The sequence below is a fragment of the Eumetopias jubatus genome, unplaced genomic scaffold (genome assembly GCF_037043125.1).
Source record: "Eumetopias jubatus isolate StellerSeaLion01/CBP00866 unplaced genomic scaffold, mEumJub1_p1.0 scaffold_2, whole genome shotgun sequence".
Lineage (NCBI taxonomy): Eukaryota > Metazoa > Chordata > Mammalia > Carnivora > Otariidae > Eumetopias > Eumetopias jubatus.
Window position 1 is genome coordinate 201517519 of NW_028274808.1, and position 25763 is coordinate 201543281.

Genomic DNA, 25763 nt, shown 5'->3' on the forward strand with positions numbered 1-25763 from the left:
GTGTGAGTGAGGAGCTGTCAGGCTGGTGAATGGTGCTCCCCTGGGCTGGGCACTGTGCTCTGAGTGCCCGCATCTCCAAGGGGGCAGGTGGGCTGGCTGCAGGCTTCCTGCTGTCCTCGGGTCGGGGGACCTTCACCCCCAGACGAGGTTTGTGTCCTTCCTGAGTTGACCTGCTGTGCTGTGTCAGCCCACCTGCCCTCATTGGTCAGAAGGCAGCACAGCCGTACTCGGCCCTTACCGCCCAGACCACGGCACACACGGGCCTGAGGACCACTGCCCGGGAACCGTGGCGCACTCTGTCCTGCTTAGCGCTGGAGAGGCGTGCTAGGGGGCAGCACACGGGGAGACCTGGCACCAAGTGAAGATTTCTGGTTTTGTGTCCGGGTTGGATGGGCATTCCCAAGGGCAGGGGCCAGGGAGCTCTGGAGGGAGCAGTTCCCTGGGTCAGGGTTGACCCATAGGAGGCCTGGTGAGGCTGTGGGTGTGGCCGTGCCACAGACAGGCTGTGTCCCGCCCCAACCCCCAGGGAGACTGTCATCAGCATCACCGAGCTCATCAGTGCCATGAAACAAATCAAGCACATTCCAGAAAACAAGCTCATCAGCTTGGCCTCCGCGCTGGATGAAAATAAGGATGGGAAGATCAACATCGATGACCTCGTCAAGGTGAGCTGTGGGGCTGGGTCGGGGCTGCCTGGCCCAGCCAGTGGCCGTCTCTGGGGGTGGACGTTTTCCACGTGTAGCCCCGTCTCTGCCCTCACACCAAACCCTTGTCTCAGGGTGTCCACCTAGAGCAGCCCGTCTGCATTTTGACTGGACACTTGGCCTCTTGTGGCCTCTGGTGGGGCCATGGTGTGGTCGGGGGATGCGGCAGCGGCAGGGCGCCTGGGGGCAGACCTCAGGGGCGGGAGGAGTTGTGTCCGGCCGTCCTCCGGGCCAGGCTCCAGCAGGGGCCGCCTGAACCCTGAGGGGGCACCCAGGGGAGCACTTGGGTCCCTGGTGCCAAGATTTGGGCAGCCCAGGAGACTGGGAATGGGATTCTACCTTCGTAAGGAAGTGTCTGAGGGGAGAGCACCTTCATGGGTGTTTGAACAGTTTCCAGTCTGTCCATCTGGTTGGTGATTTTTCTCATGTTTACGAAGCATAGCTGCTGAGTGACTGTGGTCCACTTGAAAGTCAAGGCGTTACCTTTGCCAGCAGCAGAGGCTGGGAGGCCCAAGCCCACGTCAGCTGCCCCTTCCCTGGGGCCCCTTCCATGGTGTGGATGGTAGCTCAGATGCCCTTGCCCTGCACGCCTGGATCTTCTGCCCTGGTGGAGTCTCGGGGGCGAGAAGTTCCTGAGGAGCTTCTGTCCAGGGCAGGCCCCCCCGGCCGTGACCGGGGACGCAACTGGGGACCCGCCCCCGCATTCTCCTCCCCCCACCCCCACATCCTCACACAGCACACATCTCCTGCTCTCTCTGAGTCCCTCTTCGTCGTAGCTGTTTCTTTTTTTTTTTTCTTAAGATTTTTTTACTCATTTGAAGAGAGAGGGTGCGAGCACACATGCACAAACAGGGAGGGTCAGACAGAGAGGGAGAAGCAGACTCCCCGCCGAGCAGGGAGCCCAACATGGGGCTCGATCCCAGGACCCCAAGATCATGACCCGAGTCGAAGGCAGACGCTTCACCGACTGAGCCACCCAGGCGCCCCTGCCTCCTAGCTTTAACCTGGCCTGGGGCTTTGGAGCCTCTTGGCCTCCTGGGGGTGGATGGGGGCCTGATACTGGGGAACCAGGGCCGCTGCAGGACCCCAGGGGCCCCCCTGCCGGGACGAAGGAGCTGGGTTCCATCTCCCCTGCGTGCTCTGTGGGGAAAGCACTGCGTGGGGGCAGGGCCACCCCTGAGCCCCTCGTCCCTCTCTTGTGTGCGTAGGTGATCGAGCTGGTGGACAAAGAAGACATCCACATCTCCACCAGCCAGGTGGCCGAGATCGTGGCCATGTTGGAAAAGGAGGAGAAGGTGGAGGAGAAGGAGAAGGCCAAGGAGAAGGCTGGGAAGGAGGCCGCTGAAGTGAAGAATTAGGGCCCGCCCCGCTCACGGGCGCCTCGGGGGCCCCTCCCACGTCGGCCTCCGCCCCGCAGCACCGGCTGCTGGGCCCTGCTGTGCTAGAGACGGCTTTGAGGTGATTCTTAGTGACAGTCTAGTATTTTGTCTGGAATAAATCAGAAACTTCCATAATCAGGTAATTTTTAATTTCATCATTCCATGAAGATTCATTCAGTCTGGAATCCCCAAACCCTTTCAGGGAATCACGTCTGGACTCACAGTGGCACGGTGTTGCCGTGGCCCCAGGCGTGGTGGCCACGTGTGCAGCCCGCCAGTGGCCGGGGGGTCCTGGCCGCACACGGGCCTCCCGGCTCCAGAGCTGGGCCCGGGCCAGACCGGGACAGGAAGGTGCCTCCTTCCCTGTGTGGGCCGCACCCTGCTGGCTCCTGTCCCCGGAGGAGAAAGGACCGGCCGTGTGGACTCCCCGTGCCCGCGGAGCCTGAGGCATGCAGATGGGAATTAGAGAAACACAGCGCTCCTTGGCTCTGGAGAAGACGTGCCCGTTAGTCTGCGGACTCGGATTCCTGACCACCAGTCAGCCTACATGGCACCTGTTCACGCACAGTTCCAAAGTCGTCTCTGGAACAACGCGGATCCCATGGCCTCTGAAAACCACAGTTCTCTGACAGGAACGGGGTGCCTTGTGCAAGTCCCCTGTCGTGTGTGTCCGCACTTGCCTGGTTTAACCTTTGATGTTCCCCTAACCCTTGAACCAGTTAACTAGTACAGACTTTCCACACACCACCGCATGTCTGACCTGTGATAGCTGACGAGAGTTACGCTGGGAGGGGTACTAATGAAGCCCTTGGAAATTAAGCCTTTCCACTCAACTAATTGATGATGCTGTTGTGGCTTTTAGAAAGTTTCCCACTTTGGGTTGTCGGCACCTTGTCACCCCCGTGGGTGATGGGAACGGATTGCGCTGTGTGTCCAGGGACGGCGAGGGGCGCTCTGAGCGCACATACCCCTGCCATAGCGTTGCTCCCAGCCCCTCCGGACCAGCAGGCCAGTGGCTGCACTCCTGGTCCTGTGGTGGGGGCTCTGAGGGGCTTTCAGAAAGGCAGCACCCTGGCGGGGGGCGGTCCAGCACTCAGGCTTTGGAGTGTCGGGCTCCCCTGGCGCACCCCGGGGGCTGGAGCAGGGCGGCCTCCGTGGGCTTGGCGTCCGGCCACCTCAGCACCTGGCGGCTCAGGTCGGGGGTGCCCGGGGCGGTGGGGGAACAGTGCTGCGGGCTCCGCTCTGTCGGGCTCGTTCTTCAAAGTCTGGGGCCGTTACGGGCGGGAACGTTCTCTCTGGGGAATGCAGGCCCCGGCTTGGAAGACCTGGGAACAGGGTGGCCAGGTGAGCCAGGAGGGGAGGATGAGGGCCCAGATGCTACACTTGACCTTAGCCAAGAGACCGAGGAGCGATGGGCTGAGGGCCCAGAAAGGGTGGCTTCTAAATTACTTGAAAATTTTGACTCAGCCGTTAAAAGAGGAAACTTGACGAAATAGGAGTAAGATTATGTATTCTCAAATGTAAACCTTTGTAAAGTAACAGTTGGATTCTAAAGGGTTTTTATTTCGATTATTTGAGAAATATATTTTAGATGCTTAATTAAAATATTTATGAATTACCTTACACTTCCGTGAGTGGCGGGGGTTGAGCCGTAGGAAGTGCGCGTGTCTATGAGCTTTGGGCCGCCTGTGGGCCCCGCGGATGGCAGTTGTCTTTGTAGTGAGGGGTGCTTTGGCGCCCCATCAGCTGTGCCCAAATCCTTTCTTCCCCCTCGCTGCCCCGGCCGGGTGCCCTGGGCATCCCCACAACGCGGTCACTGGCACGGCCGGGCGCTCCCGCCGCACCGCCCGCCTGTCCGCGCCCTCCAGAGAGCCGCTCGCCCCCGGATGCTGCCGGGCTTGTCGAGGACCCTCGGGGCTGGCCACGCTGCCAGTGGCCCTGCTGCAGGCCTCCCCCCTCGGGGGCGCGTGGGATGTTCCTGTCCTGAACCGTTCGCTGCAGCTGAGGGTTGTGTCCAGGTGCACCGCCGGCAGCAGACCTAGAAATCAGTTCTGTGCCGTGAGGTTTGCAGAGGCACCTGGGCCTTGACCGCTGCTGTCAGGCGGCTGCTCCCGTGGCCTTTCTGCTCTTCTTGAGGAGAAGCCTGTGATGTCGACACCTGCTTGGAAAGGAGACAGGAGTTCTTAGCATGTGCTTCATCCTGCGCTCCACCTTTTAAACACCCACTCTTTTAGTTGGGATTTGGGAAAACGGTGTGTGGCTTCTGGAGCCCTTTTGGAATATCAAAACCCAGACTTTTTAAAAGTGAAGGGCACTTTGTAATTTTGCAGAATAACATCCAGGCAGTGGTTCTCACAGTGGTGCCCTGGGCCAGCTCCACCTGAGAAACCCCCCACCAGCTGTGTACAAATGTCTTTTTTTAGAAATAGTGTTTTTATTAAAATGCCAAATTAATGTTCCCGTAACACTCAAAGTAAGATTTTTGAACCATGTGGCACATCAGAAGTCAAGGTGGAAGCTGACAGAATTGTTGGGAGTGTCTGCTTTGGGCTTCAGGGCCCTCTTCCACCTTCACTGCGGAAGGGGGTGGCACATGGCCCTTGGTGCGGCTGTGCCACCGTGAGGCCAGGTTCCCGACGGACGTCCCACCTTGCGGAGTTCAAGCCCATGTGGCCTCAGGTGCGCACTGGCTTCACGTCCCGTCAGACTGTGCCCCCCCAGCCTGACCCCCGTGCGGTGGCTAGACCTTCAGGGTGATGTACGGAGAAGGGTTAATAAAGCACTGTTGTGATGACCTGTCCACCGTGCGGTGGTTGCTTTGTCCAGACTGGTGAAGGGGGCCGCTGCCCGACCTGGCAGGCCTGGGATCCCAGCTGAAGGACCACCTAGGAGGGCCCCGTTCTCTTGGGAAAGACTGAAGACTCCTGGCAGTGGGGACGGAGCTGCCCAAGGGCTGTGCGCTCCACTGAGGGGGTCCCGGATGATGCAGGGGCCCTCCCTGCCCTGCAGGCTGCTCCCCAAAGCCTGGACAGGGCCCGGAGAGCCAGCTCAGGGCTGCCTGCACTCTACCCAAGTAGAGAGCTGAGCCCCTGCAGGGAGGGCCCCCAGGCAGCAGGGCAGGCACAATGATGCCCGCCCCCGTGCCCCCCAGTTCCCTCCAGCAGACAGACCACCCCACCCTCCCACCCTGAGCCAGGTGACCTCCACCCTGTCTCAGGTGGCCTCACCCCTTCACTGGCACCCGTCTGCGTGGGGCGCTGTGTGGGATCCCTCCACCTTTGCTGAGTCCGGACACCCTGCCTGAGGGCCACCCTCACTAGCATCCCACCTCAGGGAGGCCAGCCTTGGCCACGTTCCCCTTGCCCCGTAGGTCTTGAGAGCTCGGACGCGGCTCCAGAACCACGTGGGAGAGGTTATTTTTGGGGGTGCAGGTGTGGGGGGAGGCTGCTGGGTCTCAGCCCTTGCCTTCCCCCTGGCCTGGGCCCTGAGCCGACGGCTCCTGTCCAGGTTCTTTGCGGAGCCCTGGCAGGCACCCACACGCCATCGTGGGAGTCAGTGGCCGGGGACAGTGGAGACGGGGGCCGTGTAAACCTGCGGGTGATAGGAGGCCGGGGCGGGAGCCTGCCTCTCGGCTCCACAGTTCAGAAGGCCACAAAGAGACCCCAGGGCTCTGGGGACGCTGATCCGGGAGGGCGCCGGGGGGTGGGGGCAGGTGGCTCTACAGTCCCAGGGAAGGGGTGCTCCTGAGCAGAACGAGGACAGAATGAGTATGAAACACCGAGAATTGGTTGTAAACGAAGATCCCGCCCCGTGGCGGTCCTCAGTCTTGTCTGCCCAGCTGGTGCAGACTCCCACCAGGAGAGAGAGGCGCTCCCCAGTTTTCTCAGGAGGGCGTTCCATCCCCGCAAGGTCTTGAGGGAGGATTTCAGCTGGTGGGCCTGGAAGCTACCTGTGCTGCTTCCCAGACCCCGGGCACCATTCCCTGGGGCAACTGGGGGTGAGGGCTGCTGGCCATGTGCCCCTTGCTCTGCTCCCCACCCCCCACAGCGTTCCTGCCCCAGATGCGCACTGAGCAAAGTCTGATGACCTCACAGGAGCACCGGCATATCCAGAAAGCAGGACCTTCCAACAGGACATAGCTGTGCCCCCCCCAAAACTCCGGGAAGACGGGAGAGGGCCAGGGGCTATTCTGGGCTAAGGAGAGACAGCCAGATGAGGACCTGATTTAAAACTGCGCCACCGTGGTGGGGGCGGCTGGCGCCCTTCCACTCGGCCGGCCCGCAAGGGTGTTCAGTGTGGGGGCTGCGACCCTGAAGACCTTGGCAGCTGCGGCCAAGTTTGTGTGCCCACCCGCCCTGGGAGAGGACGCGGGGTGCACGGTTGGTGTCCGGCCTAGCAGCACAGGCGTGCGGCAGCCCCCAGGTTAGGAATAAGATTGCGGGGTCCAGGAAGGGTGTGGAGGCGCTCAGCCCAGGTGAGCCAAGCCAGGCAGCGATGGGGAAAGGTGAAGGGCCGGGCCTGGAGGTCCAAGAACGCGGGAGCTCGCGACCTTCCGAGGGCAGGTGGCGTGTGGACGCCTCTCTCCCTGAGCCGCCACTGAGGCGGGCCCCGGGGCTGGGGCGGACCCCACCCAGCCCGGGGCTGAGAGAACACTTCGCACACTGCGCGGAGACCGCCCGCCAGGCTTGCAGGAGGAGGCGAGCTCGGCGGGTGAAGGGCGGGGCCGCAGGGGCCGCCGCACAGGTGCAGCCTGACAGGGGCGGGGCCCTGGAGTAGGTGGGGCCGGCAGGTGAGGGGCGGGGGGGCTCCCCGGCCGTGCGGACGGTCCGGCTGCCCTCGCCTGCCTGTCCAGTGCCCCAACCTGCCGGCCTGGTCCGTTCCTCTGCCCGCCCCCGTCCCGCGCGGGGTCTCGGTCCGGCGTCCGGAAGACCGGCCCCTCCCCTGGGGGCCTGACCGCCGTTCCCGAGCGCGCCCCTGGCGGGGATGCTGGCGGGCGGGCACTAGAGGGCGCTCCCGGCCCGCGCTCCGCCCGCCTCCCCGTTTCCTGGCCCCCTCCCCCCTTTCTCCCCCACCCCCCCCCCGGCTCCCCACCGGGCCCTCCCCTGCCAGGCTCCCCCCCAGGTCCCCCCCGCGCCGGCTACCTCCTCGCCCCCCCCAGGGCTCCCCGCCAGGCCCCCCCCCCTCCGCGGGTCCCCTCTGGGCTGCCCCCTCCTCCTCCCCGCAGGCCTGGGGTGCTGCGGGCCCCAGGCCGCGCTCCCACACTTGGGGTTCACGCCCTCATTGGCCTCCATCCCTCCAGAGCGCTGGGGACACAAAGAGCACCGGGTCTCTGGCAGGCCGGACCGGGTGCCAGGACTGCTTCCCCCAGTGGGGTCGAGGTATTGCACGGCACCGGCTTCAGATCCTCCCCTTCCAGGGCGGCCCCAGACTTGGAAAGTGAGTTGAACACAGCTGTAGGGGGAGCGAGTTTCTGAGAAGCCAGAGTTAAAAGAGGACCCAGCACGATGGCTGGTCCTCTGCGGTCAGACCAGACTAGGTGTCCACAGGGACAGAGAGGAAAGACGGACAGTCGGCCCTGCACAGCACTGGGGTCCAGAGAGGACCTGGGCCAAGGCTGTGCTCGGCCGCCTGTCCCTGAATCCTCTCTAGCCTCACCACTTAGCCTGGGCACTACTGCCTCCTTCAGGAAGCCTTCCCAGACTTACCCCCACCAGTGCGGCGTGGGTGGGTGCCCCGATCCGTGTCCCCACTCCCTCAGACCGAGAACTCCAGAGCAGAGGGGGCCAGGTCCTGCCACTGGGTCCTCAGTGCCCCAGCTAGCTGAGGGTCAGCATGCAGCAACTGCCCAAAGTCCCAGGAGTGGTGGAGAGCAGGGGCTGCGGGTGAAGCCCAAGGAGGGGATGGGATGGGGAAGGGAAGCGTCCAGGAGCCGGAGTGTGGCTCCGGGAGCAGACAGCACTCTCCCCCGGGGGTCTGGCTGAACCAGGGGCCAGGTGAGAGCTTTGCTAGCATGCGGCTCTGTGGTGGGGGTGGGCAGGGAGCTAGAAACCACCTCCTCCCCCCCAGCTAACCGCAGATGCCAGCAGGTAGGGTGTGGAGGGGGAGGCCTCAGAAGCCGCTGCAGGTGCCCGCACAGGACCCCCCGAGCCCACCTAGAGCCCACGAGCCAGGGGCAGCCAGGCGGCTTGGCAGGGCCTTCCTCCTTGCACAGCCCAGGATGCTCTCTTTGCCCATCCCCTGGACACCCCCTTCCTGGCATTCTCTGCCCTTGGGGACCTCAGACTGAGGTGGAGAATGAATGAATGAATGAATGAAGACCACCCAGGGCCCTGAGGTTGTACCCTGCCAGTGTTGGGACGCCCGTGCAGCTGGACATAGCGGACCACCCTCACCCTGGCTTTGCCCAGGATTGTCCTCTCCAAGCCGGGACCTGGGCTTGTGACCCCAGGCCGCCAGTCCGTCTGTGCCCGTAGCAGCTGGAGACCCTTCCCACCTCAGGGCGGGGAGGGCAGCCGACAGGGCCTGTCCCAGGCTGAACTGGGGTTCCAGAAGGGCAGGAAACAAGAAGGCACAGAGCAGGGATGGGAACCAGTCGTCTCTCTTTATTTTTTGGAAAGCATGTCTGCCAGTTTGGGCCACCACCTTTGGCCCCCGTAAGGCGGGGGGGGGGGGGCGCTGAGAACAAAGACCACCCTGAACAACTGCCCGGCTGGCCAGCTGATGAGCAAAAAACAGCCCCCCAAATTCGGGCCATTAACAGTACAAAAAGGAACAAAACTGAATTCACGGCTTTCTCTCCCAAGCTTTGAAAGGTGGCAGTCCGGGCTATAAAAGTCTAGAAGCATTGCGTAATAAGTGTTAAATCTACAGCAAATACATCTTGTAAAAACTCAATAAATTATATATATAGATATATATAAACTTGTAACATCTAATAACATCTGAGCCTGCGTGCAGGGTTGGCCCCCACTGGAAGCTGCCTCCCCACCCAGAACACATGGCAATTAGAACTTGGAGGAAAATACCAGCTTGCCTTGAAGTCCCAAAAAATAAATTTCCTAAAGAAAAACCCTATAGAAATCTAATTCCCCTGCAAAAGAAGGCCAAAGGAAATAAAACATCCTCACTAGAATCACCTCAAACTATGAATGGCCCTTAAGGGCGCCAGGGAACGGGCTGGGCTTTGGGGTGCTGCCCAGCACGATGCACGTCCCCCGCAGGGCCTCTAAATGAAGCAGGACCCTTCTCAGCTGTTAATAAGTTAAAACCGAAACCTCTCTGCCATGCGGCTGTCTCAACACTATGAACGTGGGGGGGGGTGGCGAGACAGGAACAGGGGTTCTGGGGGTTGATAAATAGCTTTACAAATATACAGGTCCAGGTACAATTTTTAAAACAAAACTGCCAGAAAAGCCCCTCCATCATCTGCTGGTGTTTGTGCTCGTCTCCACAGCAAATCCCTCGGGGGGCTCCCTGGGCCCCCGGGGTCCCGTGCCTGTGACACCAGCCCTTCTCCCGTATAGGTATTTATATATATATGTGTGTGTCCTACACACAGCTCCTATTTATATAAATGTACACTCATTTCTGGAATGAACCTCTCGGAGAGAAGTTAAAGGCTCCTGCCTTCAGGTACCCGTAATTCCGTCTCCAAGGAGCAGGGTGGGACGTGGGGAAGGCTGGAGGGGGGCTGCGTGCTCACACTCACCCCCAGGCACAAGGTGTCGCGTGGGCGGGGGGCCTGCCCCAGAGGGGCGACCCCGCAGGCTCAGCCCAAGACCCTACACTGCATGCCAGAGCCAGGCCAGCCCCCGGGGCTCCCTGGGAGGCAGCCGGTGGGGGGAGGGGAGCCTGGGGCAGGGGCCCCAGAAGGACCCCCTTTACATTCTACATTCGTCCCCCTGGTGCTGCTGCGCCGCTGGCCAGGAGGTCATTGTACAGCAGGGCGGGCACCCCGGGGATCCCCGTGCCGGGGCCCCAAGACTCACTCACACCCACACACAGGCGCGTGCGCACACGCGCGCGCGCGCACACACACACACACACACACACACGCACGCACAGAGCTGTCTTGTCCGTCTGTCCGTCTGTCCATCTGTCCCAGGACTCAGACCCGGGCCAGGGGGCCCCAGTGGTCCACAGCACTCCACCAGCAGCACGGCGGGGGCGGGAGGGAGCTGGCATCCGCTCTCACATTGGTGGGGGCTCGGCCTGCAGGCCGGTGGCCCTTCACGTCCGCGGGCCCCCACTGCCAGGTGGGGCTGGAGGCAGCAGGTCATGGGCAAACACAGAGTCGTCCCCCGAGGAGCTGGAGCTGGGGGTGTCCTGGCCGCCTGGTGAGTACTGCTCGAAAGGCACGGACAGGTCCAGGTACTCCTGTGGGTGGGCGGCGGTCAGTGCTGCGTCCCCCACACACAGCACGGGGGTGGGGGGGGCCAGCACTCACATCCGTGGACGTCACAGTGAGGATGCGGTCCAGGTCCTCCACCAGCTGCTTGAAGGTGGGCCTCTGGGAGGGCACCGCATGCCAACATTCCCGCATGATCATGTACCTGTGGGCAACATGCTCGGGTAAGGCTTCCGGCCCGGCGCCCACCAGAGCCCAGCCTGCAATGGGTTCCCACCCGTCCCCCTCAGGAACCCTGCTGAGGGAGCTCCCAGGCCACGGGGGGGTAGGGGGGTGGGCCGCCCCGTGGACCAGTGTCAGGAAGGGTGGTCGCAGGGCGCAGACACTCACAGGTCGTGTGTGCAGTTGGCCGGCTTGTCCATGCGGTGACCTTCCTTCAGCAGCTTGAAGAGCTCCTCCACGGGGATGCCGGGGTACGGTGAGCCCCCCAGGGTGAAGATCTCCCAGAGCAGGACCCCAAAGGACCAGCTGGTGGGGAGCACAGGACAGTCAGCCTGCCCTGCACCCCCCGCCAGAATGTAGGGGAGACGGGCCAGGGCCTGGGAGGATCCCAGCTCTGTCCTGCACCCCCTGCAGCTCCCGACCCCCTGGCCCTCCCCAGGATCTGGGAGGCCACATACACGTCACTCTGGTGGGTGTAGACTCGGTCAAACAAGGCCTCAGGCGCCATCCACTTCACGGGCAGCCGGCCCTGGGAGGGGGAAGGGGGCACGTTGGGGCCAGGTGCCCTCTTGTTGGCGGGGGGGGGGGGGCTTCCCTCTCCTTGCCCCCCACCATCAACCACCCCCCTCCAGCTGGGCTCACATTGGTGGTCTTTTTGTAGTAGTCAAGGTTGTGCACGTCACGGGCCAGGCCGAAGTCCGCGATCTTCATCACGTTGTCCTCGGTCACCAGCACGTTGCGGGCAGCCAGGTCCCTGTGGATGCACTGGGCGGGGGGAGAAGGGGGCAGTGAGGCTCCCACGTGGCCCCGGCTGGCTGAGGGACCTGCCGCCCCTCCTCCCACCCCCACTCACCTTCTGTGAGGCCAGGTACTCCATGCCCCGCGCCACCTGGTAGGCGCAGGACACCAGGTCCTTGCAGGTGAGCTGCTCCTCGGGCAGCTTGCAAGTGTCAAAAGAGTAGTCCATGCCCGGGGGCCGCCGGGCCCGCAGGTACTCCCTCAGGTTGCCCTTGGCCGCGTACTCCACCAGCACGTACAGGGGCCCTAGGAGCACAGGGGCCTCAGAGGAGGGCCGCACCCTCGGGGCCCCGTGAGCCCCACCTGCTCACCCACCCGCAGCACCTACCGCCCTGAGTGCACGCCCCCAGCAGGTTGATGATGTTCTTGTGCCTGCCGATCATCTTCATCATCTCCATCTCAGACACCAGGTCCGAGAGATCCTTGTCTGTGGCATCGTCTGCGCGGGAGGGAGGCTGTGTCAGGCACTGTGCCCCAGCCCCGCCCGGGCCCCCGCTGCCACGGCCCGCCCCCCCTCACCTTTGAGCATCTTCACGGCCACAGTAACAGGCTTCGCGGCCCGGTCCTTGTCGATGCCGACGGCCTCTGCCATGACCACCTGGCCGAAGCAGCCCTCCCCGAGAGGCTTGCCCAGGGTCAGCCTGGCGGTAGACACGAACAGGCAGTGGGCACTCCCACCTGCCTCGGGCTCCGTCCCAGACTGTCTCGGAGGCCCAGTGCCAACGCATCCAGGAAGCCCTCCACACGTGCTCCCACAACCCTGCTCGTGAGGATGAAGGCCGTTGACCCTGCAGCCTCTCACTCTGCAAAGGCCCTCCAGACAGAGCACTTTGCAAGGGGTGCCCCCACCCCCGGGAGCATCTATCCCTGGCTCAGCCTCCTCTGGCCCCAGCCCCACGTCCAGCGGTAGCCACACCGCGCACGGAGCTGATTCCTACCTGCCTCTGATCAGAGTCCAATCAGGTTTCTGAGTGGTGCCTCCTCCCCCACACCCCACATGTGCCCCCGATCCCCACTGGGTCAGGGCCCGGCCCCAGCACACAGGGTCACATCGCCACCACTGACCGGGCCCTGGACAGCTCCCACTTGGGGTCGGCGGGCAACTCCAGCTCCGAGACGTTGGCCAGCGCAGGGCCCTCCCCAGAAGACAGCCGGGCGATGCGCACCAGCGGCGTGTTGGAGTTCATGGACGAGTTGGATTCCAAGGACACCTGCTTGGGTCAGCAGGGACAGGTTGGTGTCGTGGGGCCAAACAATGGCGGGGGGGAGGGGGTAGCTGGGGTCAGCGAGGATGCGGCTCTGCCTGTGTGGGCGGGCTGGCCAGGGCCTGGGAGGTCTGGCTGACCTCCACCTAGCGCTACGTGGAGATCAAGGGACCCGGGGCACCGCAAGGACAAGAGCGGGGTTGGCTCAGTGGCCACACAGACCCGCATCCCTGGGCAGGCCCCGGGCCTCAGATGCTGCAGGGTGTCCCTGAGCTCAGGAGCCCGGGAGGCGGGGCCGTGGGGGCTCCGGGAGGCCAGGCGGCTCGGAACCTGGTATCTACTTTCTGTTACCTGTCGCTTGAGCGGGAAGCGGGAGACCTTGTGCACAGTGGGCGAGCCCAGGCCCTTCTTCGGGGGCGTGCGCAGGCGGCACAGTGCCACGGCCCCCACCACGAGGATGAAGAGGAGGAAGCCCACCCCGTAGCTGAGGACGCCCGCATACACGCTGCCGGCCTCGCCGGCCTCCACCAGCTCCTCCTCAGCTGCAAAGACATGGGCGTTGCAGGCCTGGCCCAGCCGCACGGGAGCCCCACGGGCCGGCCAGGGCCGGGGCCAGAGGCACGGTGGGCATGGGGAAAGGGGCTCAGAGCCCCGGTGGGGGCACGCTGAGGGGCCTGCGGTCAGAAATGCTGGATCAGCAGGGGGACACCCAGGAGAGAAGAGCCCAGCAGAGCCAGCAGCACTGACACCCGCCACCCGGGGCGACTCCAGAGCTACCACCTAGGCTGTCGGGGACCTGGCTGGGAGCGGGGGGCTCCAGCGGGGCCCCTCTGAGCCAAGACACGGCATGTCGACTGTCTTCCCCTACCAGCCATCGGCCTGGCGCAGGAGCGCCGGGGAGCAAGGTGGCCCCAGGCTGCAGGGTCCCCCGCCTGTCCCTGGCAGCTGTGGAGTGTCCCAAGCCAGCGACCCCGGCAGCACGGGAACAGAGCAGGCCGCAGGAGCCAGTACCTGGCAGCACCACCAGCCACGCAGAGTGATGGGAAAACCCGATAGAATTGCCCGCCAGACACGTGTACTCCCCCGCGTCCTCAAAGGTGACATTGCGTAAGGACAGAACCTCTAGCTCCTTGTCGGTGGTGTTAGCGCCCGCCGTCTACAAAGAGAGAACAGAGCGCGATAGGCGAGCACCAGCACCTGCCATGGGCACCACAGCCAGAGTCCACGCAGTGACGATCCAGCCAGGCTGCAAGGAAAACGCTGCCGCCACCACGGCCACGGCCATGGCGCCAAGGGTCCTCCGCCTCGTGCGTCCACACAGAGCCCGAAGCCAGTCCCTCCACCGGCGAGTCCTCTGTCCCAGGTGAGCGCCAGGCATGCAGCCAGCGGCGTGCTGCACGAACGCGGCGTGCAAGGTTAGTGTGTGCACGGGGGGGTGGGGGGGGCGCAGGGGGCGGGTGAACCGAGGGACAGACCGACAGCAAGGGAGCCGGCCGTGGGGCCGGGGCGGGAGCAGGTGAGAGCGAGCGAGGCAGAGCGAGAGACGCGCACGGGGTGGGGTGGGGGCGGGGTGGAAGCAGAAGCTCACGCCGAGCGGTACAGCCTCTGCCAGGCCGGAGGCCTCCTGGGGGTGTGGCGGGAGCGCAGGCGGGGTCAGCACAGGTCGCGGGGGCTCGAAGCGGGCGGTCACAGTGGAGGCCAGAGGCGCCAGCATCGCGGACGTGGCTCCGCCGGGAGCACAGCGCGAGCCACGGGGCGGGGAGCGAGCAGGATGGGGGCGTGCAGGTGGGCGCGTGGCCAGGGCGTCGGAGCTGGAGCTCGGCGTGCCAGGCAGCGTGGGACAGAGTCGTTACCTGCTTGGGGCCCGTGAACACGCAGCCAAAAGGCCTTCTCAGCCACGCCTATGAAATTGGAGGCTCGACAGAGGTACTCGCCCCCGTCACGCTCGGACACATTGGCCAGGCGGAGGCGTGCGTCGGCCTCCACACTCTCACTGATCCAGGACTGCGGGGACAAGAGACCCGGCTTAGGCGCGCCCTCAGCAGCTGGGCAGAGCGGCCATGTGGGCGCGGGGCCTGGAGCGGACCCCGCCACGGGGGTGGGCCTCGAGGAACGGAGGGGCCGGCCAGGCTATGCCAGGCAGGAAGCCGGCCTGGAGGCCACGGAAGCACCTCCCCGTGGTGGGCCGTGATTTCACAGGATGCGCCTTCTGCACGCCCACCCACGTCAGCCCAGAGCGTGGCCCTGCAGGCACACCCCCGAGAGGCCCTCCGGCTGCCTAGCCCTGGAGTCCCAGCGGGGCCCGGCTCTCCGTAAGCGTGTTCCCGTGAGTGTGGAGCTCTCACCCAACGGGGCCACGGCGGCCTCTCCAGTCGGGCCTGCACTCCCGCTCTCAGCCCAAGCGCCCGCTTCCCCACCCCCATGAGCAACAGATGTTTCTCTTTGGGCTGAGAGTGTCGCAACCATCCCAACTCGGGTGGCCCCCGCCCCGAGGGCCGTGGGAACAAAGCGAGGGCGGAGGGAGGCAGGCAGACCGCGAGCCATGCTCTGCGCACGCGGATGGTGTCGAATCAGGGCAGCGGAAGGCGTGGCTGCCCGCACCTCGGGCCCAGAGCCTGCCGTGCCAGGGCTCAGCGGCCACCTGCCTGCCCTGGGGCCTTGAGCTTGACCCCGGCCCAGGGTGCCGTCTGCAGGCCTACCTCCAGGGCTGAGGCTGACCCTTAGGGCAGACGGGAAAACCGAGGACTCACCACAGGACCACGTGCTGCCTGCCTCACATGCCGGGACTGGGCCCAGACTCCCGAGCCGACCCCCCAGCCCGCCAGTGTGGAGCCGAGCCCCCCACCACTTCTCCCCGGCCGGTCTGATGCCGACCCCCCCGCCCCCTGCCAGCCCTTTGACCCAGCGAGCCTCCCTGCTGGGATGCCTTCCCGGTTCCCGGCCACGGGGGGGGGGGCCAGCAGGGCCAGGCCCAGCGGCTCCCGTGCAGCAGCCCGCCGCCGGCGCCCGGCCAGGGGTGGCACCCACCTTGAGGACGGTGACGTAGGGGGTGCCGTCAGGCCCCACTTTGCTGCCGTTCACCTCCACGTGCTTGAGCCACTGGATGTGGGGCTGCGCGTCGCTGTACACCTTGCAGTGGAACTCCACGTCGCTGCCCAGCACGGCCGTCTGGTTGGCAGGCAGCCCTGCCTGCAGGATGGGCCGGTGCGGAGAGCGCTCTGCGGGGCAGACGGGGTTAGGGGCCGCCCGGGGCCCACGCCGCCAGGCCACACCCGCCAGCCCGGGGCCTCACCCAGCACATCCAGGGTGTAGGTCTGCCGGATGCTGCCGAACTTGTTCTGCACAACACACGTGTAGTTCCCGCGGTCCGAGGGCACCACGCTCTCCATGACCAGGCTCCACTGCTGGTGCCTCAGCTGTGGGCAGGTGTGCGTGAGGGGACAGTGGCCCAGGACCCCGCCGGCCAGCACCGCCCGCCACTAGGCCCACCTTGATGCCCCCGATGCGGTGCTCGCCTCGGAACTCCTTGCCGTTCTTCAGCCAGGAGATGGACGGCGTGGGGTTGCCGGCGGCCGGGCACCGGAAGCGCACGGTGTTGGCGGCCGGCACCGCCAGCAGCTTCTTGTCCATGCGCTCAGGCCGCGTCCAGTAAGGGGCCCCTGCTGGCAGAGGGGTGCGTGCCAGCCATAACCAGGGTGGGGGCAGAGGCCCGCCTGACACCCCCTTCAGAAGCCGCCAGGCTGCCCACGCCTCCAGCCTCCGTGTCCCCTCCTGTGTACGGAGTGTTGCACTTTTTTTTTTTTTAAGTTTTTTTTTTTAATTTTATTTATTTATTTGAGAGAGAGAGAGAGAGAGAGAACAGCATGAGAGGGGAAAGGGTCAGAGGGAGAAGCAGGCTCCCCGCCGAGCAGGGAGCCTGATGTGGGACTCCATCCCGGGAGTCCGGGATCATGACCTGAGCCGAAGGCAGTCGCTCAACCAACTGAGCCACCCAGGCGCCCGTAAAGATTTTATTTATTTATTTGACAGAGACACAGCGAGAGAGGGAACGCAAGCAGGGGGAGCGGGAGAGGGAGAAGCAGGCTTCCCGCGGAGCAGGGAGCCCAATGCGGGCCTCGATCCCAGGGCCCTGGGATCATGACCTGAGCTGAAGGCAGATGCTTAACAACCGAAGCCACCTGGGTGCCCCCGGAGTGTTGGACTTTTGAGGACTTCTGCCTTGGCTGGACGAGGCCGCCGACAGCCCCGGCATCGCCCCCCAGCATTCTCAAAGCTAAGCACACGCCCCTCCCTTCCCTGTCTGCCTCCCGCAAGCAACTGCGGCAGCCAAGGGGGCCCGAGGGTCCGGAACAATACCCCCTGACCTGGGAGCCTTCAAGACACAAGGGTATCTCCCAGGGGAGCACCCACCAACCCAGGGAGGCACATTTGGGGCCAGCCCACTGAGGTGGAGACCCAGCCGGAAGCGGAACCAGGTCAGCCCAGGTCACAGAGCCCAGCTGGGTGGACGAGCAAGGCCAGGACCTGGAAGCCGCAGAGCGGGACATAAGGCCCAGCCACCTGCAGAGCCCAGAGTCTCAAAGGTGGTCAGGTGCCTGCTAGAACCCTTGAGACCCAGGGTCACCCTCTAGAGCACTCCAGGGCCTGCTGGGCAGGGGGAGGGGACATGGCATCCGGGAGGCCCTGCCCCCTCCTGGTTTTCAGGGTTGTCCCCATCCTCCCCCCTAACTGGTTTCCATCCTTCCTTGTTGCTGGGGTGGGGGCTGCATTCCTGCCCTGGGAGGCTGGACAGGCATCCCCTAGGACAGGGGAGAGATGCCCCTCTCACCCCCACCCCTGCCCTGCTGCCCTCAACACAGCCAGCTGGCGGAGGGCGCTGAGGCCCAGGCAGGGAGCAGAGACCCCGAGGGGGCCCGGCAGGCTGAGACCATGGTGGCTCAACCCTGCTGGACGGTGTCTGTGGAGGACAGCCTGCCAGTGACCCTTGGAGGCCCTGAGCCCACCGGGGTGCGCCGGGGTGGGGGTGGCGGAAGGGGGCCAGCACTGCCTGACATGGCCAGGGTGGCCGGGGCTCCAGGAGCAACTGGGCCTGGAGCTTGGCTTTGAACTCCTGGCAGCCAAGGGAAAAAGGGAAAATAGAGGAAACCAGGTGGCTCCTCAGGAAGGGCCCTTCCACGCCTCTGTCAGCACGCACACCCAAGGTAGAGCCGACCTAGGCGCCCCGGCGCCTGGCTCCTCTCCCGGGGCCACTCCTCTCCCACATCCCCACGCAGCTCCACCTCCCCAGTGGGCTCCCCCTCGCCTCTTTGCCCACTGGACCTCTCATGGCCCCCCACCTCCCCTAACCAGCCCCTCCGTGATGGGCCCAGTCTACCCACCAGTACGCCGGGCTTACACACCTGCATGCCGTCACCCCACCTGCCCCTACACCCGCGGCCTGCTCCCCACAAATGCCACAGCCTCCCCTTTACGACGAACATGTGCCCAAAGCTGGTGTCCCCAGAGCCCACGGCCACCCTCCACTCCCACCTCCCATGCCCCTGACCCCTCAGTCCGATGACCCACAGCAGCCCGGCTGGGCCACCTCACTGCCCCCGCCTCGGCCTCCCCGTCTCACCTTTCCCACACAGGGCCCCCCCGCAGCCTGCCACCCAGAGCTCAGGGCCGCCACAGTGAGGGGCCCCCACGCGCAGTGTGATCCCGGGGGGACGGCCCCCAGCTCTCGGTCTCCTACCTGCCTGATGAGCGCAGGGCTGGCAGCGAGGAAGCAAGCCCACCCCGGGGAGGCAGGCCCCCAGCCCCAGCCAGCCCTGCGTGCCCGGAGCCCGGGGGCTCAGCCCGGAGCCCGGGGGCTCACCTGTGCCCTCAGACTCGTCCTCCTCATCCTCATCATCTCCGGAGGATGGAGCATCTGAAATTCAGGCCAGAGGCAGTGCTCAGGAGTCAGCCCCCCGACAGGCAAGGGCCCGGGGCCTACACCCCAGTACCTCCACCTCCTCCCGGGTCCGTGGGGGCCCCCCACGGGCAGGGCTGGAGCCCCTTCACGCAGCACCTCCTGCGGGGTGCCCCCCCCAACGGCCACCAAGACCCTCCACCCGGGGCGGGGTGTGGCCCCGGGGCACTCACCGGTCACGCGCACACTGAAGTAACACAGCACGCGCTGAGTGAGCCGCTGCCGGCAGCTGTAGGCCCCCGCGTCCTCATGGGAGGCGTTGAGCACCTGCAGCCGCTGAGGCCCCACCAGGATGCGGTCGGAGGGCACTAGCCCCACACCGTCCTTGACCCAGACGCTGGGCCCCGTGGGACCACCGGCAGGCGCATGGCAGCTCAGCTCCACGGTGTCCCCGCTGCCAAAGACCAGCTGCTCCTGCTGGCCGGGCTCAGGTCCCAGGGCCTCTGTGGAGGAGATAATGACCCTAAGGCAGGAGCCCCCGAAACAGGAATCCTGGGCGCCCGGCACCCCCGGGAGGCCCCACGGCAGGACCACTGCCCAGACATGCAGCGAAGGCTGTGGTGGGGGCATCTGGGGCCCAGAGGCCTAGGCAAGGGCCACCGCATCTGGAGCCTGCTGTCCTGCGAAGTGTCCCAGGCCTGCCAACTGGTGTGCGCCCTGAGGACAACCGCACCGTTGTGGCACCGACGCAGATGACGCGCGAGGAAGTGGGGTCGGCTGCGCGCTCACCAAACCATACTCGTGGACATTGAGAATTCAAGTTGCAGAGTGTCACAGAGTACCATTCTTCCTCTGATTTTTTCCAACCGCTTAGAAATGCAAAATACATCCTGAGCTTACAGGCCATACAAAACCAGGCAGCAGGCAGAGGTGCTCCACAGACCTCTGGCTTCCAGCCTAAAATGGAGGCTCGAGGCAGGAAGAACAGGGAGGGGGGCAGGGGTCCCACTTACTGCCCCCCATCTCTCATCTTGGTGGCAAAAGCACTTCCGGACCAGAGAACAGACACTCCCCAGCTCAAGGAGGAAGCAGCCACGGCTAGGCAGCACTTGCTGTGGGCCGGTGACCTCGGGGGCCAGCCCGGGTCTCAGGGACATGGAATGCCTGTACCCCATCTTAGAAGAGAGTGTCGTGTGTGTGAGCTACACCTCAGCACTACACTAAACACACAGCAAGAACACTCCTAAGTACAGACAAGATGCTGCGGGCAGCGGTCTCACAGGCCAGCAGGTTAAGGGGACCTGGGACCCCCCCCCACCATTTCACAGATAAGGACACAAGCTGGGAGGGGTGGGAGGTTGTGAGCAGGTCAGACTGGGAACCCTCGAGCCAGGCTAAGGGGACCTGGCCCACCTCACGTGCAAATGCTAAGTTGGGGTAGAAGATGCTCCCAAGGGCGGATGTCCACCCGTAAGCCCCCAGGGCCCTCCTCCCGGCCCAGTGGCTGCCTAGCACACTGAGATTCTGGGACATACCCCTGGCGGGGCTGACTATCACCCCCAGGCCTCCCTGCCAGGGCCAGACAATGGCCAGCGCAGGAGGGCAGCCTGGGCTTGGGGCCCGGGACAGAGGTGGGTGGTCCCGCTGCCCAGGCCTCCTTCCCCAGACCCGGCTGGGTCAGTCACACCATCACTTGTCATTCTGCCGACGCATGGCCTAGATTCGAGGGCCCAGCTGCCTGCTCCAGCCACACCAGCCCCTGGCTCCCTGGACAGTCCTAATTCTGCCCACCCACTTCCGGCGGGCCCACCAGCCCCGTGCCCACCAGGAGGGTCTCTGGAGTATCCTCCAAGTCTGCATCCCTGGGGGCCCCACAGTCAGGGGACTTCTGCTCTGACCTCCAGCCCCACAGTCCGGGCTACTGTATCCTGTGGGGACCACCCAGTGCTGGGCACTGACCAAGGCCCCCCAGAAGGCTGAGGACAGGCTGGTCATGGCAGCCTCAGCCCCAGGCCCTGGCCCAAGGGCAACAGTGGTTGGTTCCGGTTTGGTCTGGGCAGGCTCGGCCGGTCAACCATCCACACAGTATTCACTTCAACCTTGTCCAGCATGGGACTGAGGAGACACAGAGCAGCCCCCAGGCCAGCCATCTGCTGCTGGATGGACCCTGCACTCAGCTGAGGCCCAGCCCTTGACCTGCCCAGGGGCCGAAGCCAGGGACCCCCGGGCCAGGGCAGCAGAGTCTCTGCCTCCAGTAGAGCTGACACACCAGGCCCACCCTGAGCCACGGAGGACCCTGGGGGTGAGCCAGCAGTGGCCAAGGGGATAGGGTCAGCAGGGGGACAAAGAAGGATGGGCAGGGCCCAAAGTGATGGGCATGGGTGGGCGCTAACCCAGCCACCATCTGGCTCTACCTGGGGAGCGGCAGGGGCACATGCTGTTCAGCCCCCACCCCCAGCAGCTCTAGGAGGGAGTCTTCCCTGATCAACAGAAGGGAGCCCTACCCACACCCACACAAGTGCTGGGGTCCACACATGCTAGAGGCCGTCCTGTGTGCCACGGCAGGTGCCCCCGTGCCTGAGGGGAGTGGGCACAGGTGGAATGCCTGCCCCCACCCGCACCCCCACCCCAACAGGGGGCGGAGCTCATTCGGGGGCCCTAGGCCAAGGGCAGCCCATGGGACCACCCAAGGGGTACTGTGTCCTGAAAAGGCCCAGCTGGGCTTGCGGGCCTGTCTCCCAGTCACAGGGTCCCCCTGACTCTGCTACTCACTGGCCTCGTGCCTCAATTTCCCCCACTGGGACACAGGGCAAAAATCCCACTGGAAGGCCAGGGAGGCCACCCCAGCCGTGAAAGCGCTGGGTCCCGGGAGAGCAAGGGTGAGAGACCCAAGCCGTCACCTTTGATGTCACCAGGCCATGGCCAGAGCTAGCTTGCTCGGGAGGGCTGCCGCCCGGGCCCTGACCCCTGACGGGCAGGACACGCTCCTAGATTCAGGTCACTACAGTTGAGGGCCCCCCAGTGCACAGGGAGTGCACAGGGGCTGGACAACACTTCCTCAGAAGGGCCTTGGGGGCGACCCCAAAGAACAAGCATCAAATTCAGACCTGATTCAAAGGAACCATTGGACTGGCTGCCCCCAAGGGATCTGGGGTTTGGGGTAGGATGAAGAACAAAGGGTCTGGTTCCGGATGTCTGATGAAGCTTTCACTGCCCTCCAGAGTATGGGTCGTACATGCTTCCAAACAGCCCAAGCGACACGGGTTTTCTCAAAGGGACCCGAAGCCGAGGCAGAAGATGTGACCTACCCCCTTCCCACCTGGAAACTATCTGAAAAGTTTCATTAACAAAGTTAGAAAAAAGGGGGGGGGGTTGGAGATCAGGCAAGTGAATGTGGGCTTATGGGATGACCCAGCCTGACCTTTCCAGAACCCTGCCATTACCTGTCCTCACAAAAAAGTAAGGTGACTGGGGCTTGAGGAGGGTACCCAGAGCCCCCAGCAGGATGTAGGGTCAGGGAGCTCCCCTCCCATCCAGAAGAGATCCCCCCTCATTGCTTACTCACTTGTAAGTCACTCAGACCTGCCAGGCTGCCCCTCCAGCCCATGTCTGCTGGGGCTCCTGTTCCCTTTTAGTTCCAGTTATGAAATGGGGCACAGCCAGGCCCCAGAGCAGCCCCAAGGAGGACCTGAGGCCCTGGGGGCAGGGGTGCTTCTCAGCTCAGTGCAGGGGTAGAGGTCAGAAGTCCAGCCTCTGGCTCACCCAGGTTAATAAACCACCCAGAGGCCTGTGGGGCTCAAAGTCCAATCCTGATGAGCAGGAGGTGGGGGAGGTTGCAACCAGTGCTTTTCTGGGAAATGCCCTGCACTCCCAGGGGACCCCTCTTGGCTGGGTGGGGTCAGGCGGCAGGGGAGTACCCCCCCTCAAGGCCCCTCACAGAGAACACTGGCCCCATGTGCAGATGAAGGCTGCCCAGGTCAGTCCAGTGGCCCGGACCTTCCCCACCCCGACCCCAGCCAACTCTGGCTTTTTAATTTATGTTTCCTGGGAAAGTGTCAGCTGGAAATTCTAAATTTCACGAGGTCTTTGAATTTTTACGGCCTGGTCCATCTCCTTAGCGAACCGGATTAAAAGCTCATTGACCTAGCAACTCACTACCTGTCTCAGCCCCTCTACTTCGGGGCGGGGGGGAGGGGGCAGCTATGCCCTGGTGGGGGAAAGAGGCTCTGCGCCCTGGGGTCCCTCCTGCTGCTGTGCCCCAGGCCTGAGCCCCGGGACCGGCCTCACCGGTGCGGCGCGTTCCCAGAGGGAGAACGGAGCCCCCCATCATGCCCGCCCCCGCACGCCGCAGGGGGTCCGCAGGGGGCCCGGAGCCCCGCCCGCCGCGCCCTCCTCGGGGCTAGTTGACATTCCTCGGCCGTAGCGAGTAATATCTCTATCTGAATGCGAATGCTAATTCGGGGCTCCCCCCGCGACCGCCTATTCGGCGCCCCTGGAAGCTGGGGCCGCCTGAACAGGCGCTAAAAGCGCGCGCTGACCTCGCGACGGCCTCTGTCACGCCGCTGAATGACACACACATTCAAGCGCCGGGCCCACTTCATTCATAAAAAAATGACATTGTTCCGGGACGCTGCAGCCGCCGCCGCAGAAAGGGGCGCGGGGGCGCGGGGAGGGGCGGGCCGCCATCTGCCTCCGTCCTGCCCGCGGCCACCGCCTCCCTGGCACGGCGCGCCCGCCGCCGCTCAGCTCACACCTCCCTGCGAGGCCGCCGCGGCCGCCATCAATGCGCGGTCTGTGGCCGTGCCGGGTACAAAGGAGCGGCTGTTCGGGGCCCGCCCGGGTGGGGCGTGAGCTCACCGGGCGAAGGCCTCCCTCCGCGAGGCCGCCGGGATGGAGCGGGGGTGCGCACGGCCCCCTCGCCCGCGCCCGGCTGTCCCCCGGGCCGGCTCTCTCCTCGGGGCCGGCTGTCCCCCCGGGGCCAACTATCCCCCGGGCCGTCCGTCCCCGGGGCCGGCTCTCTCCTACGGGCCGTCTGTCCCCTGGAGCCGGTTCTCTCCCCGGCCAGCTGCACCCCCACCGCGGGCCGGTTCTCTCCTCGGGGCACAGCCGGGAGCTTGGCGGCGCGTGTGCGGGGCGGCACCACCCGGAGCGCACGGCGGGCTCGGCAGGGGGCCGCGCACGCTGCACCTCGAGGGCCGCGGCGCGTGTGCGGGGCGGGGCCTGCCGCACCGACGCGCTCCCGCCCCTCCCCGGAGCTCGGCCCGCGGGCCCCTCGCGGACCCTCGACGCCCACCCGACCTTGACCGCCAGCTGGGGTCCACGGCTCCACGTCCCTCGGACACCCGCCCTCTCACCTCGCGGCGCCCAGCCTGGCGTCGGGCGCGCACCCTGGGGGAGCAGACACCTTCACCCACCGGGCTGGGGAGCGGAAGCACTAGACGGTGTTGCGTCGTCGCGCAGGCCACTGGGGGGCAGGACCCGGGTGGCAGGCTGACGCACTCTCACACACCCTCCCTCCAAAGTGCGGTCTTTCGCTTTGGGCCGAAGCCATGAACCGGGGCGGAGGCGGGTTGGGACTGCGGCACCAACAATAGGAACTTTCCGTCAGTGAGGACCCGCAGAACAATGGGAATGGGAAACGCAGCCCCCGCGCTCTCCCGATGCTGCCCGGGGTCAGGCTGCGCCCCACTAGGGAACCGCGGGGGGCAGTGGCTACGGACGCCGCGGGCGCGTCCAGCTCCCCGCCGTGGCCTCGCACTTGGGCGGTAGCCCTGAGGCTCCAGGAGCCCCACAAACTTCTGGCCGAGATTCCCGGGGAGGGAGGGCGGCAGAAACCCGGGCTCTGGTTCCGCAGGGCCAGCCCGGGGCGCGCCCTCGGGCCCACTCAGATGCGGCGCCCCCCCACCCACCCAAGAAGCCGGTTCCTGGGCCCCGACGCCCCTCTCCGGTACCCGTCGGGTGCTTCCTTACCTGCCGCTCTCCGCACGACGCGCTGCTCCATGCCTGGGGGCCCCGAGGCGGCGCCGGTCACGACCGCCAGCGCCACGCAGAACGCGAGGGCGCGAGCCGGGGCGCCCATAGCGGGGGCTAGGGCGACGACGTCCTCAGGCGGCGCGCGCGGGCATGCTGCCCCCCATGGCCCCGCTCTGGCACCGGCGGGAGGAGGGCGCCACTCGGGAGACTGCGGGAGGAGGCGGGCAGTTCGTTACCCCGGAGGAGCCGGGCCGCGCAGGGGCGGAAGCCGCGGTGGCTGGGCTCCTGCGCCCCGGCTCCAACGATCCCCGGCCGCCCCGCCCGCCGCCGCCGCCCTGGGCTCCCGGGCCGCCTGGCGCCGGCCGCCTCCTCCCCGCCGCGGTCCCTCCCTTCCTCCCCCTTCCCTCCCTTAGTTCTGCAGAGCCCTCCCAGGGCGGCGGCGGCGGCGGCAAACTTTCCAGAGCGGGAAGCCTGCGCCCCGGCCGGGCCCCGCCGCAGAGACCGCTCGGGACGTGAGCCCGCCGCGCGCTCTGGCCTCGCCGCGCGCCCGCCTCGACCCCTCCGCGCCCGCGCACAGACCTGGCGGCCGCTGGCGCCCACTCCCCGCGCGCGGCTCTTGCTCCGGCTCTTTGCCCGCCGGCCCAGCGCCTGCGCCCCGTGCCTCCAGCGTCGGCTCGCCGGTGCGTCCGTGCGCCCGGCGGAGCACGACTGCGCGGCGCCAGCTGTCCGCACCACCGCCGCCGCCGCCAGCGCGCACTGAGCCCGGGCGGCCCGGCGCGCGGCAGCCAGTGGGGGCTGGCCCGCTGCCGCCACGCCCCCGGCCCCGCCCCGGCCCGGCCACGCCCGCCCCGACTCGCCGGGCGCGGGACACGCCCCTCCCCTGGGGCGGCCCGGAGGCGGGGCCGCGGCTCGCCTGGCCCCTGCCCGCGGAGGGGATTAGAGGGGGCGAGGCCGGGCGGGGGCGCCGGGCGGTCTCGGAGGGCGTGGGAGCCGGGGCTGTACGCGCGAGGCCCCCAGTCGCCCCGCTGGGCCCGGCGGGCGCGCAGAGGGGCCGAGCGCGGACCTCTAGTTGCGGGCCTCGCAGTCCCAGGTGCCATCCGACCTCCGATCAGGGCCTCAAGCCACGGAACGCGGGGACATAGAAGGGGAGCGTCTCGGTGGGTGAAGCCTGTCAGAGAGGTTTCACGGAGAAGGAGCTGCCCAAGCTGAACTCAGGTGTGAGCAGCCAGTTCTCAGGTGGAC

The 25763-nt window shown here is 65.6% G+C and overlaps 2 protein-coding genes across 5 annotated transcripts in view; one reads left to right on the forward strand and one right to left on the reverse strand.

Annotated features, from left to right (window-relative positions):
* The window catches only part of LETM1 (leucine zipper and EF-hand containing transmembrane protein 1), a 37880-nt gene extending 32997 nt beyond the window's left edge, over positions 1–4883 (forward strand). For all 3 annotated transcript variants that reach the window (XM_028087986.2, XM_028087996.2, XM_088021264.1), the window contains 2 exons: positions 527–665; positions 1913–4883. In XM_028087986.2, the coding sequence (XP_027943787.1) occupies positions 527–665; positions 1913–2062 (289 nt within the window). In that variant the 3' untranslated portion in view covers positions 2063–4883. The remainder of the gene's footprint in view (positions 1–526; positions 666–1912) is intronic.
* A 4541-nt stretch (positions 4884–9424) lies between these two features.
* Positions 9425–24627, reverse strand: FGFR3 (fibroblast growth factor receptor 3). 2 transcript variants are annotated; one of them, XM_028087806.2, is made up of 17 exons: positions 24519–24627; positions 18782–19051; positions 18513–18566; positions 16145–16314; positions 15948–16071; positions 15683–15873; positions 13667–13811; positions 13007–13197; positions 12516–12661; positions 11970–12091; positions 11779–11889; positions 11506–11696; positions 11295–11417; positions 11111–11181; positions 10821–10958; positions 10530–10635; positions 9425–10459 (listed from the first exon to the last, which is right to left on the reverse strand). In XM_028087806.2, the coding sequence occupies exons 1-17, from the start codon at positions 24625–24627 to the stop codon at positions 10313–10315; spliced, it is 2409 nt and encodes an 802-aa protein (XP_027943607.2). In that variant the 3' UTR covers positions 9425–10312. The 2 variants fall into 2 exon arrangements, with proteins under 2 accessions (XP_027943607.2, XP_027943614.2); XM_028087813.2 differs by lacking the exon at positions 13667–13811 and adding an exon at positions 14509–14659.
* Positions 24628–25763: the final 1136 nt, after the last annotated feature.

Coding starts and splice junctions, on each gene's coding strand:
- FGFR3 (XM_028087813.2), bottom strand. CDS start 24,627: ATGGGCGCCCCGGCTCGCGCCCTCGCGTTCTGCGTGGCGCTGGCGGTC. Junction 19,052..24,518: donor CGTCGTGCGGAGAGCGGCAG/GTAAGGAAGCAC, acceptor TCTCCTCCACAG/AGGCCCTGGGACCTGAGCCC. Junction 16,072..16,144: donor ACCGCATCGGGGGCATCAAG/GTGGGCCTAGTG, acceptor ACCTGCCCACAG/CTGAGGCACCAGCAGTGGAG.